Source organism: Garra rufa, chromosome 14, assembly GCF_049309525.1.
Source record: "Garra rufa chromosome 14, GarRuf1.0, whole genome shotgun sequence".
In the NCBI taxonomy this organism is placed as follows: Eukaryota; Metazoa; Chordata; class Actinopteri; order Cypriniformes; family Cyprinidae; genus Garra; species Garra rufa.
The window spans coordinates 37,360,133-37,378,983 of record NC_133374.1 but is presented as its reverse complement, the minus strand read 5'-3'; the positions used below and the strand labels follow the sequence as shown (position 1 = coordinate 37,378,983).

At 41.0% G+C, this 18,851-nt stretch overlaps 1 protein-coding gene across 1 annotated transcript; it reads left to right on the top strand.

Annotated features, from left to right (window-relative positions):
• Window positions 1-907: 907 nt before the first annotated feature.
• LOC141285394 (uncharacterized) lies at window positions 908-8,487 on the top strand. The gene is made up of 4 exons (XM_073818408.1): window positions 908-1,164; window positions 1,328-1,361; window positions 2,816-2,990; window positions 6,488-8,487. The coding sequence occupies exons 1-4, from the start codon at window positions 914-916 to the stop codon at window positions 6,841-6,843; spliced, it is 816 nt and encodes a 271-aa protein (XP_073674509.1). The 5' UTR covers window positions 908-913; the 3' UTR covers window positions 6,844-8,487.
• Window positions 8,488-18,851: the final 10,364 nt, after the last annotated feature.

Here is an 18,851-nt window from a genome sequence, read left to right as displayed (position 1 = left end):
GATCTGATCGACAGCAGTGGCTCTAGATGCAGAGCTGTCTGGAATGAAGAGTTCAAGAGACCTTCAAACAGGCCCAACAAGATTCGTTCCGATCGGCCTCAGTTAACCTTGTCTAATGGGTGCTTAAACTTCATCGGCCAATGGCAGCCATGTTTTTTTAAGTTACGCAGATACTCATCCTTCCCAAAAAATAAATACATAAAAATATGTTGGGCAATCAGAATAACAACAATCAGACATTTTTCTTGAGCAGCAAATCAGCATATTAGAATGATTTCTGAAGGATCATGTGGCCATGTGGATCATTAAAGACACGAGGAATGATACTGAAAATGTTACAGCATTCTACAATATATTCTACAATTAATCATTTTACAATTTGTTACAATATATTCACTTAGAAAACATCCGTTTTAAATTGTGATAATATTTCATAACATCACCGTGTTTTTGGTCAAATAGACGTAAGGGTATATAAATGTAATAGATGTGGAAAAAAATGGCCCCACCCATTCCGAACGTTTTGGTGTCCTTTTGTGACGGTGAGTGGAAAGTTCCTTTTCCACAAAAGAAGTTTTTTTTTTTAAAGTAGGTTTTTCAAAAAATCCAAAATACCCAAACATGTCTCTTGAAATAGGACACTTAAGCCTGTGACTGGTTCTTTAGGAGTTATGATTGATTACATACTTTGATCACTGTAGCGGCCCTATCAGGCCGATTGGGGGGAGCCTTGGAGACGCTGTCAAGACAAGTGAAGAAAATGTAATTTTTTAGAAGGTTTGGCAGTAACTTATTCAAAAGGAACTATGCAAAGAATATGATTTTCTTGAATTATTCAGACACTTTATTTTATTTTTTTGAGAATTGGGAAACATGCACTTTTTTTTATTTTTTATTTTTTTAAGGGGGCTTCATGTTCAAGCAATGGAAGGAAAAGTACCTGGTGTTGACGGTGGAAGGAAATCTGATGGTGTGCCGAGATGCGGACTCACCACCGGACCAGGTGGTGGCGCTGCAGAGTAACTGTGAGTCTATAGTGGAGGGTAAAGAAATCTTGGACTTGCCCCGTTTGCCCTCTGGAGGCCGCAGAGACAGCTGTTTCGCCCTCATCCTGCCCCAAGACAAGTTCCTCCTCCTGCTGTCAGACAGTCCAGACGAGTGCACGTGAGTTCACGTCAAACATCCGCATTTGCTTCAGGAATAATTATCCATTGTGGGTAAAACATGCACTTTACCTCATCCAGCTGATGAATGTTCATTTCATTTTATGTCAGCAAATGTCAGAGAAATGTCAGCAAATGTGATATTAAAATTTTATCTCTAACAGTCAATGGCTGAAGTTACTCAGGAAGGTGAAAGAGGTGAGTTCTTACATGTTATTACCACCAAATATACTGTGGGCTCAGAAAGTCTTATAAACCTAGAAATACTGACTTAATCAAATCTTTTACTCAGAATTTTATGCTGATATCATTATGTTTAATATAAAAAACAATTCAATACATTTTAAAAGAATGGACATAGATGTATATTCAGTAGTGTTTTATTATTTGGACCCCACTTGTGCGATATAAATTGATACTATTATTCAGCAACAATGCATTAACTTGATGAAAGCGTTTTACAGTTTCCCAAAAATAATTAAAAAATAAAAAATACATAAGACAGCACAACTGTTTTCAACTTTAATAACAGATTTCTTGAGCATATTTACTGAAATTTTTACTGCATTCTACAATATATTCTACAATTAATAATCTTACAATATATTTACATAGAAAACAACCATTTTGAATTGTAATAATATTTCTGTAATGGGGGAGGCCGCTGTCAGGTTTACCTAGTGTTTCTCCCCCCTTGGACTTCACATGCTGGTTTTTCCCATTGTCTCCCCCTGTTGTTCTATTTTTTTTGGTTTCACCCATTGCCCATATTTGGACTTCCTTCCCATTAGTGTAATCTGCCACACCTGCCCTTGTTAATTAGTCTCACCCTTTATAAGTCGTTTGTTCCAGAGTTTTCTTTGTCCTGTCTTAAAGTTATGTCATGGTTGTTTGTCTCCTGGATTCCCTGTTTTGTTTTCATTAAATACTTTATTTTACACTCCCGGCTCCTCGTGATTCCCTATGGCTCCTGTGACAGCAGCGGGGTGAGGATCCAAATGCAGCTTTATTAAACACAATGTTCAGAGTCGTACAATCCAGGGTCAATCGACAGCATACAGAGCAATGTAGAGAAAACATAATCATGGTCAGAGTCCAGGCAGAAAGTCCAGACATTGTGTAATAAATGTAAATGTGAATACCATAATTCCATTTTGTTGTCATGGTGTCCTCATAATGTTTAGTTTTCCTTTTTAGTTTGAGGAGGTTTATGTTATGTTATGTTATGTTTAGTATTTCGTTTCTGGTCATTCTTGTCAAAGATTTGAATTGGACATTTGATAAGACTATGTCTATTATTGTTGTTGTTAGTGGTGTTTCTTCTTGGCTCTCTAAAATTTGCACTCTTGGCTAATTAAATACAGTTTTTGACAAGGAAACCAACACTTTATCAGCTCCCCGCAAATCTAGTTCAAATGCCTTTTATACAGGGCCAAACAGCAGGATTATTCTCGATGAATGTTACGCAATATGTCATGTGGCAGGGCCTTGGTCAGATCCTATATCTATGATAAATGTTGTAATCTCTCATGAGGGCCAAACCAAACACTTTGCCATCTTTAATCTTTGGAATAGGAAGCTGTTTTCGTAAGCACTCAGTCTGCAATATATACAGTATATGCACATTTCAATTGCATTCTCTTTTTGCTCAGGGAGTGACTTCAGCACTTGCCCTAAAAAGACAGCAGAGCATCACGCCGTGCATCACGGACAGGGAGCCACTTCCAGATGTCTCCAGTGACAAAGACCCCTCATCCCCGCACCTCAGCGACAAGGGCTTGAGCTCCCCACAAGTCCGCTCCAGAGAAAACTCCTTCAGACACAGAGGTGGGCTCAGTCTTGGTAACCACTTCAGTGATATTATCATGGTGCTTTAAATGTGGCGTTATGGTAATATTATTCCCACAAACATTCCCTCTGGAGCAGTGGTGTTTAAGAAGAGTTAGCTGTCAACATTCCCATCTGACCTAAATGTCATTTAAAAAATAGTTAGGTCAATAATAATAATAATAATAAAACGTTGTTGTTGTTGTTGTTGTTATTATTAATAAGTTCATGTGATCTGTGGTAAGTCTCTCTCTCTCTCTCTCTCTCTCTCTCTCTCTCTCTGCTATAATCTGTTAAGCATGCTTTTTTCCTGCTTCTTCTTTTTGCTATGTGCAGTATTTAGGTCTCTTAAAATGGTGGTTGCTGTTGTAAGACTGATGCGAGACTGTGTGCTTTATGTTATTCATAATGCTAGTGTTATCAGCAACATCACTAAACAGTATAACAATTAAGTATAATGTATTGTATGTAAAAGCAATATATAAAGAAGTTTATTACAAAATAACCTATACTAAATAAAAAAAAAAATAGTTGTTTAAGAATATAAGGAAACTCACTGCAGAGCAATGGGTAATCATGAGCTCTGTTACTGCAGTTTGTGTTTCCATGGTAGCAACAGCTGTGGGGTACATTTCCCATACATGTTGATGGAACTTGTTGATTTACTACCATTCACGAGTTCACCCTTACATCTAATCTGCTTGAGCATGAAGAAAGCATATTTTGTGTGTGTGAAAAAGTCTAATTAGGTTGCTAGTTGAACTTAACAAAAATATTAATGGTTACCTTATGATGCGCCTAATGCCGAGTTCAGACTGCATGATTTTAGCCCCGATTTTGACTCACCGACATGTTTTGAGAAATTGCCGACAAATGGACTAAATTACGTGAGTGACAATCACACAGTGTGAACCATCAAAGACGCGATCTGAGAGAATCGCCGACGTGTCGCCGACAACCGTGAGATATTTGGCATGCTAAATATCTGGACCTGTCTGCGATTCAAAATCATGCCGTGTGAAAGGTGATCTGACTGGAAATCACATCGGCGATTACCTACAGCCAATGAGACAGCAACATGCAGGCTAGCGGGAAGTTGGGGGAGGAGTTACGAAGGTATAGACCACAATATCAACATAGTTTCGGCTTATTTTCTTTTCGCTGCAAATGAGTGCACATGCAATTTGTATGACAAGCTTCCTGCGGGCTACCATTTTTTTTATAATAATCCCAGTCTCACGTGAGAACTTGCACGCCTGACCTCGCGTTGTTTCCATGTCACTTCTCGCGTGTGTTTGGTTGTGAGACGTAGTTTGCGGACCGGGACAAAGTTGTCGGCGATTCTTCCTATTGTAAAGTCATGCAGATTGAAACCCCCTGTGGCCGATCCATCGTGCAGCGTGAACACAGCAGCGACGCGATTGCTTTGAAAATCGTGCAGTCTGAACTCGGCATTAGCTGTTAGTTTGTCACTTCAAATTGTTAATTTAAGAACACAGTTGAACGCATTTTTCTCCAAAAACAAACTTTATCTATCTCGGAGTACAATGTGTAATTTAAAAACCCAGTTACAATGCTACTGCAAAAAAAAAAAAATCACACACAGAAAAGTTTAGTAATTTCGTTTGTGTTCTGGTTACGAAATGACATCACTTATGTCATTGCATCGCTAAACGGATTTTAGCAATAACTGACCTGCCTTTAGCGACTTACCCAGTAGTGCGGTAATGCCTGGAGAAGTAGCCGTACGCTTCATTTATGAATTTCATTTTGTACTTTCTATTTAAATGCATTACTGGATCCTTGGACTAAAATGTTTACAGGGGTTCGCTGGTTTAAGAAATTTTTGATCGTAAAAATCTGATTAGTTTTCTTTGTAAGTTGTTGTTTCCGTAGTGATTCAAATAGGGAGCGGGCGTATTAGGCGCAATCATCAAATACATTTCAAAGCAAGCCGCTGCCACGGTCCTGACTGCATCACTGTCTTTTTTTGGGTGTTTTTAGCTAATATTTACATTTATTCACATATGACTGGATGTGGTAGACTGTCATGATTTTGGCTAATGCGGGACACTAACGTTACTGAATAATGCGCATCAGAAGGGATTTTAAATAGTGGGTATACGCAAAGCCGCCTGATAAAGTGTGTATACGCCGTATACCTGCGTATATCGTCCACTAAACCACTGGACTTACCTAAAATTAACAACACGGCATGTCTAGCGCCTGCTACGAGAGCTGGTGGTCTGACTACATGCGGCGCAGCGGCCGGAAAAGGCAGCGGTGAATAGTTGAGCCAAAGCGGGAAGCGAGTCGGGTTTTGCTGCGGTGAGAAGTAGGGCGCGGCCCAGGCACGTTTGAGGCTTTTTGCTGCGACCCGATGCTTGAAAGCCGGGTCTCGAGCGGGACGATAGTGGTGTTGAGCGAGGTGTGTTCGAAGTGAATCTAAGGCCGGCAGATTGCAACGGATGATCCAAAAACCCCGGTACAGGTTTCTTCGTTGTGACTGTGATATATTGGCCAACGCCAAGAAACTATCGCAGGACGGAGGTAAGAAGGCGGTCTGTTTATATACGTTTTGTGCCGGTTTGGATGATTGGGTACAAATTACACTTGTGCCGAATTGGTGGATTATCTGATTGTGCTCCTTCCGAACCTTGTTAATAAAACATCATTAAGTACGATGAATCATAGTTGTATATTCTTAATTTAAACCACTTGACTACTTATGCTTTGTTTGATAATTGTTTCCATGTACGTACATTGATCAATCTTCAAAAAATGCTCTAATACTAAAGTATTAAAGTACTAAAGTGGTCTTGTTTACCTATTCTGCTCTGGTGGTCCTTGGCTCTGCCCTGGCTTCCTGCTCTGCTGGCTCCACTTTGGTTCTGTGTTCTACTTCAGTCTCCAGGTCCCCTTGCACTACACAGCCCTGACCCTTCATCCCTTCCCCTATTTCACCTCTGCTCCACCTCTCTCCTGGAAAAAAGTCATATTTTGCATTTTCCATGATCTCTGGCCTGGACTCATTATGGCCTCATTCAGTACACCTGCGATTAGGAATGTCACAACCAAATGTGGCCAACACCAAAAATGATTATGGCTGACAGAATTTGTATTTAAAAATATCACTGTCATTTAGTCAATGAAATGCACTCATGCAGTTCAGCTCTTGCCATAACAAACTGTTAGTTTTAGTCGGTTGTGTTGGAAAACTAGTCTTTTTGCCATTGGGAGTTTTACATCAAATTGTCTGAGCTTGATGATTTCCTTTAGTTTCATTTGAACTTAAGTAGGAGAAAGGTGACAGCTTTAATGTGTTAGGAACAGTATCGCAAATAAGAAAAATAAGGTAGACTCAAGCACCGCCACTGTTCTCTAATCTCTGTAAACACTGACTCAGCACATAATGAACAGCCTCTGTGATTGTGCCTACAAGGTCAACATGTTTATGATGTTCACTTACCTATAACTGTTTCTGTTGTGAACTTTAGGCAGCATAAACCAGCGGCCTCCCCACAGCCCCACCGTGGCTCCAGCCCTTCGGTCCGCAGACTGTCTGCGGCACGGAAACAGCAGCGATGTGCGGGCTGTGAGAGCGGTCTGTCTGCTGATGGGTGGAGCAGCCGCATCCTCAGCGCTGGGCTACCTGAACTCCTGTCCACCCGCCTCCTCTACCGTGGCCGTCCATGCTCCTGAAATGACCCACTCCACAGCTTTCTCTGAGATGGGGGGAGGCAGTTCTTACCATGCCTGCAGTCAAGCAATAGAGACACCACATTTTAACAGCTTCGACTTTGAGGGAGACTCTGATTTTGATGCTTTTGACTGTGGTGGGTTTGCTTTTTAATGGAATTGATTTACCTTATTCATTTATATTATTTTTCTTTTCATTTTTGTATATCATTTGACCCAGAAGTCTCCTTGGCAGGTTTTGTAAGATTCATCCAAATGTGCCACTTTTAACTCTAATGTTGTGGCTATTGCATCTTTCCAAATAAATGACACATTGTGTTCCCATATTATTAATAATAAAAATAATCATTTTGCTCTCCCTTAGAACACTTAACCCATTTTTTCTTTCTTATGTATCCAATTCAAAGGGTTGTTCCGCTTTATCATGTGTATGTCAGACATTTGTGGATACACTGATGTAGTTTGTTATGCTCTTGTTATATCACTGTAACAGTTTAAAATGACTTTATTGTGACGAGATTTACCTTTTCAGGAGTTTTGAAAACTTGTCATGTGCCCTTTTCTGTGATTTCTGCTCACTTTGTATAATTCTTATTTTTAATGTGTAATATATTTACACTATTATTATATTCATTTCACCATCCTTTTGTTCACAGTCTTTCTGTGGAATGTGAGTTTGTATAAGTGAGACCTTTGGTGAGTGTTTATTAAATGTAAAAAGAATGTCATGTCATAGTGAGTGAGTCAATCCATCTGTTGTTCTGCGATGTCAGAAGGATCATGTTTACACTGCGAGACATGACTAAGTCAAGAGTCAAGCGGAGGATGACAAAGCAGATTTAATGAAGACAACATTAACAGCATACTGGGGGATGAATGCACATGTTTTCTTCATATCATACGGATTTCTGTTTTATCTCTGTGATGATGTAAAAAAAAGAAAGAGGTCATGAAACATCAGTGCTGTGAATAAATGTACTAAATAAAAATGAGTTTATTGCATTTAAAGGGGTCATCGGATTCCCATTTTCCACAAGTTCATAGGATTCATTAGGGTCTTAATGAAAAGTCTATAATATACTTTGGTTAAAAATTCACTCAGTAAAAAAAAATAAAATAAAAATACACCATTTTAGCTTGTCAAAATCAGCTCTGCAACAAATCAAGTCATTATTGCATGGCCCTTTAAATGCAAATGAGCTCTGCTCGCCCCACCCCTCTGCCTGGGATGATGAGATGTGATGTTTACTTTAGCTACATTTAGCTGCTATTAGCCACATTTAGCTGCAAAACTTGCCCACAAGCACATCATTACAGTTTTTTACGATTGTTAAAACTCTAAAATAAAAATTTCCACACAATTTGCAAAATTCTACTCCAAGGAGCAAAACACCGCCACAGATTTGCACAACATTACACACAATGTCTGCTTCACTCTTTTTGCAAAACATTACACACAGTGATTTGTAAAACTCTACACACATTTCGACACCTTAGACACAGATAAGGATTGTGAGGTTACTTCCTTGTCATTACAAAGCCCCGGATTGCCAATGACCACACTAATGAACAAATTGGATAAACACATTCACAAGGTGTGGAAGCACACATGTGCTAATTTGAAAACGCAGCACTCAGGAGTGCTATAAAAGGCAGCAGGTGAGTTCACCTGTATTCATCAAAAATGATGTGGATGAAATCTTATGGCCTGATCCAGCCAGATGGAGAGATGAGGAATAGTTACAGTAGTTGTGTTGCTTTTTTTTTTTTTTTCCAGAGTCAAACTGTATGTACTTCATTTTTATTTGTCTACAGATTTTATTTGTTTCATTGTTGGTTGATTACTGTAACTGATTATGGTAAGAAATACTGTATTTATTGAATTGAAATAAATACTTGAAATATTCAGTCTGCAGCATCAGTGTTGTGCAGTGCTTGGTAAGTTTATAGTAGGCCTATTTGTGTACATTCTCCCTATATCTCAAACTAATCATGAAGAATGTTGTTTGTCACTATTTTGTTTTGTCATCGAAATGATCCCTTACATAACAATGTCTGCCCAAAAATCTAGCACATGCTATTGCCTAAAATTAGTTTTTTTTACAAATGTGTTTTTTATTTATCACAGCAGTGTGAAACTGTCTGCAATAGTGTCTGATCATTGAGAACTGTGTTGGTTAAATGAAAACTAATAGCATTTTCACAAATATGTGTATATGTTTTGACTGAAATGTGTATGTTTTGACAGAAGTGTGTCATTTTTTAAACAATCTAGGAATTCTGCAAATTGAGTGTGGTGTTTGGATAATTGTGATTATATTTTGAAAAAAAAAAAGAACCCGGTTTTCAAAATTGTGTGTAAACAATTAAAAAAAAACTGTAAGTAAGGCCGTTTGCAAAGATGCATAAAAAACCTTATACTCACTTCTGCTGTGGGTGAAGCTGCATCAGGAACGATTCACACAAACATAGATGCATATTTAGATCGGGATCGGCGCTTTCATTTTAAAAACGAAAGTAACGTTAATCTTCTGCGTCTTCAGCGGCTCAGATGTCGGGAGTAAATGAAGACTGCTTTGTTCATTATTACATCCAACAACAGAACACCTCAATCTCTCAATCTGAGACATTCTTGTCTTCCTCTGCACCTGAGTCACACAATGGCGATCAGAGTCGGACTGTTTCAGCTCGGTGAGGGCGGGGCTAAGGTAAGGCGCTCATGTCAATCAACTATCGTGGGAGGGGCCTCTGTCTGTGTGATGTCACACCCACAAGAAGCTGAGAATGACCTGATTTTAAAAAGGGGATATTACTTTTAAAGATTAAAACAATACCACTGGGTGTATTTGTATCATTGTAGGGTGGTTGTGTTCACAAACTGACAACACACATTAATGTTCAAACAACATGGAAAAGTGAGTCTGGCATCCGATGACCCCTTTAAATATTGCTGAAAGTTATGTGAACTCAATAACTGAAACACAACTCAAATAAAATTAATTATAGCACATTTTCAGTTCCTAGAAAGATAATTGTATAATTAAGTGATCAATTAAGTAATGATTTGAAGAAACTTGCTGTTAACAAGCAGGCTCACTAGATTTACTTTATTTCTGTCAGTCATCTATGAAAGTTCTTATCTGGGAATACATTTAGATGCGGATGTTTTATAGAAAATGTTCATATAAACATATTTTTGTTTGAAAAACAGAACTAGTGAAAGACGAGCATTTGTATTATATAAATTCATTTTTGTTGTTGTTGTTGTTTGTTTTGTTTTATTGTTTCACTAAATAAGACCCTAATTGTCTGGCTGGGATTGTGTAGAGCCCTTTAAAGTGCTCCTATTATGCTAGTTTAAAGGTTGTTAATATTGTTTTACGAGTCTCCTAAAACGGGTTTACATGTAAGGTAATTTTCTCCAAAAATAGATTTAATTTCACCTCATTTCTAAATGATTCCTAAAATGACTCGTGCGAAGCAGTTCGAAGATTCAGTCTCTCTAAACCCCTCCTTTCTGTAAGCCCTCACAGCTGTGATTGGTCAGACGGAGCAGTCCTTTATCCCAATCCCAGCTGGCACTGGATTGGTCTACCGTGGCTCGTAAAGCGTGTGTCGGAAACGAAAAGCCCATTGCCGTACCTGAATGACAGCCCTGGAGACTTGTCAATACATAGATGAGATGGTATCGATTGTATCTTACCAATTCGAACCGTAATGAAACGTTTGAAGTGGCTGGTCAACAAGAAAATGCACCGTGTCTACACCGGATATGAGCGGCGTGGCGCGACAAAATACAGTACACAGACTGCCGTGGAAAGTGCTCGCAATTTGCTTATGTAAACGAACCGGACACGCATCTATGTTGTAAACGTCAACATTATATAAGGCATTACACTGTGTAAATTTGTGTACCATCCTTTATCATTACTCATTACTAACTAATAAGACAGTCAAGCAGCAGCAAACCCAGCTAAAGCAAACCTTCTACTGGCTCTCCTGACCATCAGACTATCTTGCTGGATGCAGGGAACTGGCCCACCAAATCTATTAAACATATTTTTTGCAGGAAACGTACTTCTTATGAACACTACTGACTTTTCTCACATCCACGAAACTATGGATCCTGAGGCTAAGGTTGGATAAAACAGTTCCATTGAAGAAAGTATCTATCACAAACACAGACAAGCCTTGGATGACTGTTCAAATTAAAGATCTGATAAAAGATAGACAGTCTGCTTTTTGCTCTGGCAACAAAACCTCTTATAGGAAGCTAAAATCAATCATTGCCAAAAAAAATTAAGTTGCAAAGAAACAATATTACCAGCATGAGGTGGAGGAACTGCGATGCCCCAAGCCAAAACAGAGGTTTAAGTCAGTGAAGTTAATAGGGAGGAAAGCAGATGAGAGTGATACTGTGTCTCAGGATCAAAACATCATGCAACGTGAGTGTGACACTCTGGCTAGGCACTTTGCTTCTGTATGGAATTATGCGAGCCACATTTCCCTGTCTGAGGAAGAAGTTACCTGCAAGTTGTTAAATTGTAGTGTACCTCCTCTGAGTATTGGACAAGTTAAGACTAGACTTCATAAAGTGAATGCAGCCAAGGCTGCTGGTCCCGACTGCGTTCCACCTTGGATGCTAAAGACTTTTTATGAAGAGTTGGCACCGGTGTTACAGTATGTGATATTTTCAATACATGTATCCAGCATAACATTTTTCCAAAACAATGGAAGGAAGCCATAGTCAAAGCTGTTCCTAAAAAAGCAAAGCCTAGTTTTCCAGCAGATTACTGTCAGATCTCATTACTCAGCTGTGTTGGGAAAGTGTATGAAGGAATCCTCAGATATGCCATTCTGGAGGATATAGCTACAAAGATCGTACCATCACAACACAGCTACATGAGAATCAGATCAACTGATACTGCCTTGATTCAAATTCTGCAGCACTGGCACGAAGCACTAAACAGCTCCCCCAAAATGGATATACTTGCTGTTTTTGTTGACTTTACTCGAGCTTTTGACACAATTAAACATTGTCAACTGCTACTATACTTAGCTGATTTGCATGTTAGACGACCCTTTTGGCTCATTGTAAAGAGATATCTGAGTACCGAGAGCAGAGGGTGAAGTGGGGGTCCTGTGTGTCTAGCTCCTTTCTGGTTCCAGCTGGTGTTCCCCAAGGGGGACTTTTATCCCCTCTGATATTTGTTGTATGTGTAAACTGCCTGGATTCGTATTTGCCACCTTCGGTAATACCTGTGAAATACGCGGATGATCTAACAATCACAGAGCTTCTAATAAGATCTTTACCTGGACTCACTCAGAAGGCCTTAGATCCTGTAGTGGAATGGGGACAAGAATTTACATTAACGCGTTACTGTAATAATATTACTTTTTTCAGTAACTAGTAGTGTAAGGCATTACTCGTCTGAAAATTGTAATATTATTACAGTTTTCCCGAGCTAGTTACTTGCGTTACATTTGTCAGTAGCACCTTCATCACACACAAGGCACACGACAACACAGAGAACAGAAGGGAAGGGGAGGGGGGCGTGAATGGAACAGTGATTGGTCTGGGTTTGGCACGAGGTATCATTAAATTACCATCACCGATTGGTCGACACCCGGCAGCCAGCAGCAGAGCGGCACTTGCAAATAGAGACCTGCAAACCCGCGGGACCCAACGCAACAGAGTTCGGCGCGGGACAAAACTTGATGGACAAGTGCGTGTGCTGGTGCGGGCGGGTAGAGACTTGTGTGTGTGTGTGTGTGTGTGTGTGTGTGTGTGTGTGTGCGGGATGCGGGAAAATAAAATGATTCGCGGGACTCCCGCAATATAGAAATATCTAAACATAAAATATCTAAAAAAAAAAAAAATGTTATTCATCTATTGCACAAAAGCAGCAAGAACAACATATATGATTAGTAAGAGCAAGAATAGGCAGTTTCGATTTAAAACTTGTTTGCAGCATGAGCAATGTAGCCATCTGCTGATTTTTGGAACGCATCGCCAATCAATGGTGTTTAAGACAGAATTCACTCACTGCTCAAAAGTTTTGAACAGTGCTGAATATTGCGTGCTTACGAATCACAACACACGTAGACCTTTATGAAAGATTAATTGTGCATAATATCCATTTTGTTATAAGAGCTTTATGAGATCGCGTAGTCACTGGATGCACGCAGTAGGTCATGCTTTTTTGTTTAGAATAACAGTTTTTTGTGTAAGAAAAAAAAATGTAACTAGTAATATAACTAGTTACTTTCTCCAGGGAGTAATAAAGTAAAGTAAGGCATTACTATTTTTGAGAGTAATATGTAATATGTAATATATTACTTTTTTGAGTAACTAACCCCAACACTGCTTGAGAGTTGACTTGACATAATAACTGCAATTAAATTATATATATATATATATATATATATATATATATATATATATATATAAATCACTGCAACATAAATTGGTAAACAAGACATGGAACCACTGGCACCAGTGATCCGAGTCTGTGCAGTTAATGACGCTGCACAAGCAAAGAGAAACAATGTACCAAACACAGAGAGCAAGAGATTCTACCAAGATTGTGTCTTTTGAACATAAGTTCAAGTTTTCCCTGGTCTGTGTGCATAAAAAGTGGGTGGGCAATATGTTAATGTTTTATGTTAAAAGGTAGGGATTTATTTTAAAAATGACTTATTTAACTGACTCAGAGTTGACTCTTTGGGGGCACTTTCACAATTCTACCACTGAACCACCAATGCTTATCGGCTTGCTTGTGTAATCATTGTCCTACCTTGTGTTTGCTCTGAGTGGAACTCAAATCCGGGTCAGCAGCATGGGAGGCAGGCATGCTAACAGGATGCTATAGAACTCACCTCTTGAGATTAGTGGTCTGAGTTTCACCAGATGAACTTTCACCAGACAGGTTGTAGTCTAAACACAGCTTTCTCAAAAACACTAAGAGCAAATATAATTCGTTTTTTTACATGTACATGAGGGCCGCATACAGGTGCACATGACACAAATTTCGGCACCAGAATATATGCACATACTGTATGTGCACCACCTGTTTTTTTGTAACCGTGCGTACTTTAGCACATGCATGTTGATATAGTTATGCACTAATCAGTTGTTCCACAAGGTGGCCCGGGGTTTACGGTAGATTTTTAAAGTAGGAAATGAAACTAAAGAGACAGAACAACAATAATAAAATAGCAGAGACTTTAATTACAACAGAAGGCCACACTGTCAAGCGCATGTGTGAGGGGGTTATGAGAGAGCCACAGCTTTACTTTAAAAGTGTACAAAGACAGTTTATTGGTCATAACACCTGGAGAGAAATAAAGCACCAACACAATATCAAATGGAGTAAACTTTGAAAAGCTACACGTTCGACTGTACTCACACAAGCAGCGGGCTTGACTGCGGAGCAGCCGTGGATTGTTGGGCTGAGGACTGAGAAGGAGCTCAGAACTGGAGACAGGAAAAGGGATGTAGATGAGCGCTGTCCGGCCCGACTGATATGTTGGGTCTGCCTTGTTAGAAGTCCGTCTTCGAGCTCGGGGGTACATTAGAGGGGATGGGTGGTCGGAACCATTGTTGGCATGAGGAGGGTCCTAGCGTGGATTGAGCTGGAGAGGCAAGGTGTGTTTCAGAGGGGACTGGACGAGGTTCACTTCATCTACCTCAAAATTAGAACCATTTACATAAAAGAATGAGATTAATCAATTCAACCAAGGCAAAAATCACTTGTAGGAAGAACACAACGGATTGTTTTCTCATTCAGGCCCAACTGAAAACAAGCAACGAGTGCCAAGACAGTCCATGGGTGTGACAGTAAGCAACATTAATAAAAGACTCTTCATCTCCACCCCGGACTCTCTGTCAAACTCACGACAAACAAGAATAGTGACAGTTTATTCTTTTTTAGTGACAAAAAAGGAGATTTTTAGGCTATATGTAATATAATCTTATTTTTATTTTTCGGCCAAATACTACAAAGTTTTGGTAATGACGGCTGCATATTTATGTAGGATTTACTCTCGAAATAGCGGTGAATAGTGATAACCATAGCAATGGATGAGGCAAAAGAATATATGTGAAAATGTGCATTAAGGCTAGAGCACCACACTAATTTCAGATGCACTCTGGAACAAGGTCTGGTCATGAGAGTGAGCATGAAGAGTCTTTGGTTTTTGTTTTCCATGACAGTGGTTACTTTTTCATATTGTCTAATAATAATCCAAGTGTAGCTGTATACTGTCAGGATTGTGATCTGTTTTGTTGTGTTTTCCTAGTGTGTTTCCCCCCTGTGGTTCCTATGTTGTGGTTTCTTCCTTGCCTCCCCCTAGTGTTCAGTCTCTTTTGGTTTCCTCTTATGCTCATACCTGTACTTGTTCTTCCCCCTCGTTATCCTTGATTGTTCACCTGTCTTGTTAAGTTGCCACTCCCCTTTGCCAGTGTATACACAGTCCTTGTCTCCCATTTTCCCCTTGTCTGGTCTTATTGTTACATCGTGTTTGCTGCTTCTTGTTTGTTTTTGTTTGAAGTTACGTAGGTGTTGTTTGTTTCATGTTTATTTTAATAAAGTTACTTCCATGTTTGTTTCGCTCCTGGATTTCTGTTTATTTGTTCCCTGGATTTTTATTCTGTTATTTAATAAATAGTTTGTTAGTTTGTTACCCCTGGCTACTCGTATTTTCCTTGGCTTCTCATCCCAGCATGTGAGTGACAGAAGACCGGACCTAATACTGAAGATGAATCGGGCTGAGGCAAAGCTGTGGAGTAGAGATGCGTGGATGGGCTCAATCGTCACCTGAATCCGCAGCTTCAAATAAATTATCCGGCCGCACCTATATTTTTCTCTGATTTAGATAACCGCACCCAATCGTCATATTACTCTTATTGTAATTCTTAGTTTTGCATGATGATATGATAAATGGATGGTTCATTTTTAACAGCAGATTGATTCCGTTGATATGCACATCGCTGCACAGTTATATACGGTTAATCAAGTTTAGAGGGGTTCACCAGTTTAAGAAATGTCTGATCGTAAAAATCTGCTTCTTTTAATTTTTAAGGTATTGTTTTCATTATAATCTACTGATTCAAATAAGTAATCAATAATAATTATTATTATACCACTGCGAGCCTAGCCTGACATGCTGTCGCGTATGAATGAACAGGCAGCATCTGTGGACAGAGCGGGCTCTGGCACATTAGGCACAATCATCAAATATATTTCAAAAGAGCCGGGCGCCACGGTCCCGACCACATCACTGTCTTTACTGGGTGTTTTTAGGACATGCGACTGAATTAGCTATCCATGTGTTGGAATGTCATGATTTTGGCTAATGCAGGGCACAACTGAATGATGCGCATCAGAGAAGTGGGTAAACGCAAAGCCAAACAATGCACTACACCACTGCATTACCATGCTCAATAGCATTAGCACAGGCATAACTCCCTTCAAACTTTATATGGAATGTTACCGTTTCTGTCACCAAAATCTTCTCGAACAGGCAAACACACACACAAATGAAATAGTCTGCCTGATGAAAAATGTATTTAAAACAAGTTCAAGTTTTAGAAAATGTAGTTAATATTTGCATCATTATTGATTTATCTCATCCACCTGCGACCCACCCGCAAATAATCAGAATGCATTTTTTATTACCCGACCCACCCAAACTGCGGATTATCCGCAGCGCCCGCGGATATAACCGCCTTCCACGCACCACTACTGTGGAGACTGCGGCAGGGCGAGCGGGCGTTGGAGCGGTATGTGGAGGAATTCATCGAGCTGTCCCATCATGAGATCATCATGAATGATGAGACGATTCGTTGCAATTCTCCCTCATGTAATTTCTCCTTGATCGAACTTATCAACCTCATTCTTTATTTAAATGGCTGTGATTTCGAAAGCGAAGAGGTGTAAAGAGGGTCTCATCGTTCAGTCCCCTCTGAAACACATCACATCGAGCCAGCCTATCCTAAACCGGGAACCCCCACATACCGTTCCAACGACTCGAACCGCCTGCCCAGTCCCAAATACCCTGTCATCCTCCAAAGCACCACTGCTGTCCTCAGCCTCCTCTCCGCACTCAAGTCTGCCAGCCGCCACCCAGCGCTCAGTAAAGCAGGCCTCAGAATCCCCAGCCGCCCTTCCAGAATCTGTTCACAAGATGGCCGCCCTTCTAGAACCTGTTCACATGATGGCCGCCCTTCCAGAACCTGTTCACAAGATGGCCGCCCTTCCAGAACCTGTTCACATGATGGCCACCCTTCCAGAACCTGTTCACAAGAGGGCCACCCTTCCAGAACCTGTTCACAAGAGGGCCACCCTTCCAGAACCTGTTCACAAGAGGGCCACCCTTCCAGAACCTGTTCACAAGAGGGCCGCCCTTCCAGAACCTGTTCACAAGAGGGCCGCCCTTCCAGAACCTGTTCACAAGAGGGCCACCCTTCCAGAACCTGTTCACAAGAGGGCCACCCTTCCAGAACCTGTTCACAAGAGGGCCGCCCTTCCAGAACCTGTTCACAAGAGGGCCACCCTTCCAGAACCTGTTCACAAGAGGGCCACCCTTCCAGAACCTGTTCACAAGAGGGCCACCCTTCCAGAACCTGTTCACATGATGGCCGCCCTTCCAGAACCTGTTCACAAGAGGGCCGCCCTTCCAGAACCTGTTCACAAGAGGGCCACCCTTCCAGAACCTGTTCACAAGAGGGCCACCCTTCCAGAACCTGTTCACAAGAGGGCCGCCCTTCCAGAACCTGTTCACATGATGGCCACCCTTCCAGAACCTGTTCACAAGAGGGCCACCCTTCCAGAACCTGTTCACAAGAGGGCCACCCTTCCAGAACCTGTTCACAAGAGGGCCGCCCTTCCAGAACCTGTTCACAAGAGGGCCGCCCTTCCAGAACCTGTTCACAAGATGGCCGCCCTTCCAGAACCTGTTCACAAGATGGCCGCCCTTCCAGAACCTGTTCACAAGAGGGCCATCCTTCCAGAACCTGTTCACAAGATGGCCACCCTTCCAGAATCTGTTCACAAGAGGGCCACCCTTCCAGAACCTGATCACAAGAGGGCCACCCTTCCAGAACCTGTTCACAAGAGGGCCGCCCTTCCAGAACCTGTTCACAAGATGGCCGCCCTTCCAGAACCTGTTCACAAGATGGCCGCCCTTCCAGAACCTGTTCACAAGAGGGCCATCCTTCCAGAACCTGTTCACAAGATGGCCACCCTTCCAGAATCTGTTCACAAGATGGCCGCCCTTCCAGAACCTGTTCACAAGATGGCCGCCCTTCCAGAACCTGTTCACAAGATGGCCGTCCTTCCAGAACCTGTTCACAAGATGGCCATCCTTCCAGAACCTGTTCACAAGAGGGCCATCCTTCCAGAACCTGTTCACAAGATGGCCACCCTTCCAGAATCTGTTCACAAGATGGCCGCCCTTCCAGAACCTGTTCACAAGATGGCCGCCCTTCCAGAACCTGTTCACAAGATGGCCGCCCTTCCAGAACCTGTTCACAAGAGGGCCACCCTTCCAGAACCTGTTCACAAGAGGGCCATCCTTCCAGAACCTGTTCACAAGAGGGCCACCCTTCCAGAACCTGTTCACAAGATGGCCGTCTATTATTATTATTATTAGACGTTGATATTTGGTTGTTTTTAGGTTGCGTTGGAAAGTGACCAAAATTCAACGTCAAGCCAACATCTTAAACCAACGTCAAATACTGACATTTATTCGTCAGGTTTGGTGTAACGATGTAAAAGTGTTATAATTCATCAAACTTTATTTTGTTACTTTAAGAAAAACATTTAGCCAGGTGCAAAGACTGAGTAAGGGTAATTCATTATGGAGGGGTGTTGTACAAATGCAGAATGGGAATTGCGACACAGCATTTAGTCTTGGTGTTAATCAAACATTATAATTGCGCTATTCCTGTGTACTAAATGTGGTTGTTAAGAGACATTTTTATGTTCTTCCGTGTTGCCGATGTGGAATGCCCCCTACCTTGATCAATGGTATATTCCCCCGGTGCTGCACTCTTCAGTCTGCCTGAACCATTCTGAAGAGAGGTATGTGTCTCTGTTAATGGAAAACTCAAACAACTTGCTAGAGCATATTAAATAGAAGTTACAATGAATTCAGAAC

Excerpts from the sequence above, each read along its gene's own strand:
- LOC141285394 (XM_073818408.1), top strand. The coding sequence starts at position 914 with ATGTTCAAGCAATGGAAGGAAAAGTACCTGGTGTTGACGGTGGAAGGA. Across the intron at positions 1,165-1,327 it reads GACAGTCCAGACGAGTGCAC|TCAATGGCTGAAGTTACTCA; the intron begins GTGAGTTCACGT and ends TATCTCTAACAG. Across the intron at positions 2,991-6,487 it reads AAACTCCTTCAGACACAGAG|GCAGCATAAACCAGCGGCCT; the intron begins GTGGGCTCAGTC and ends TGTGAACTTTAG.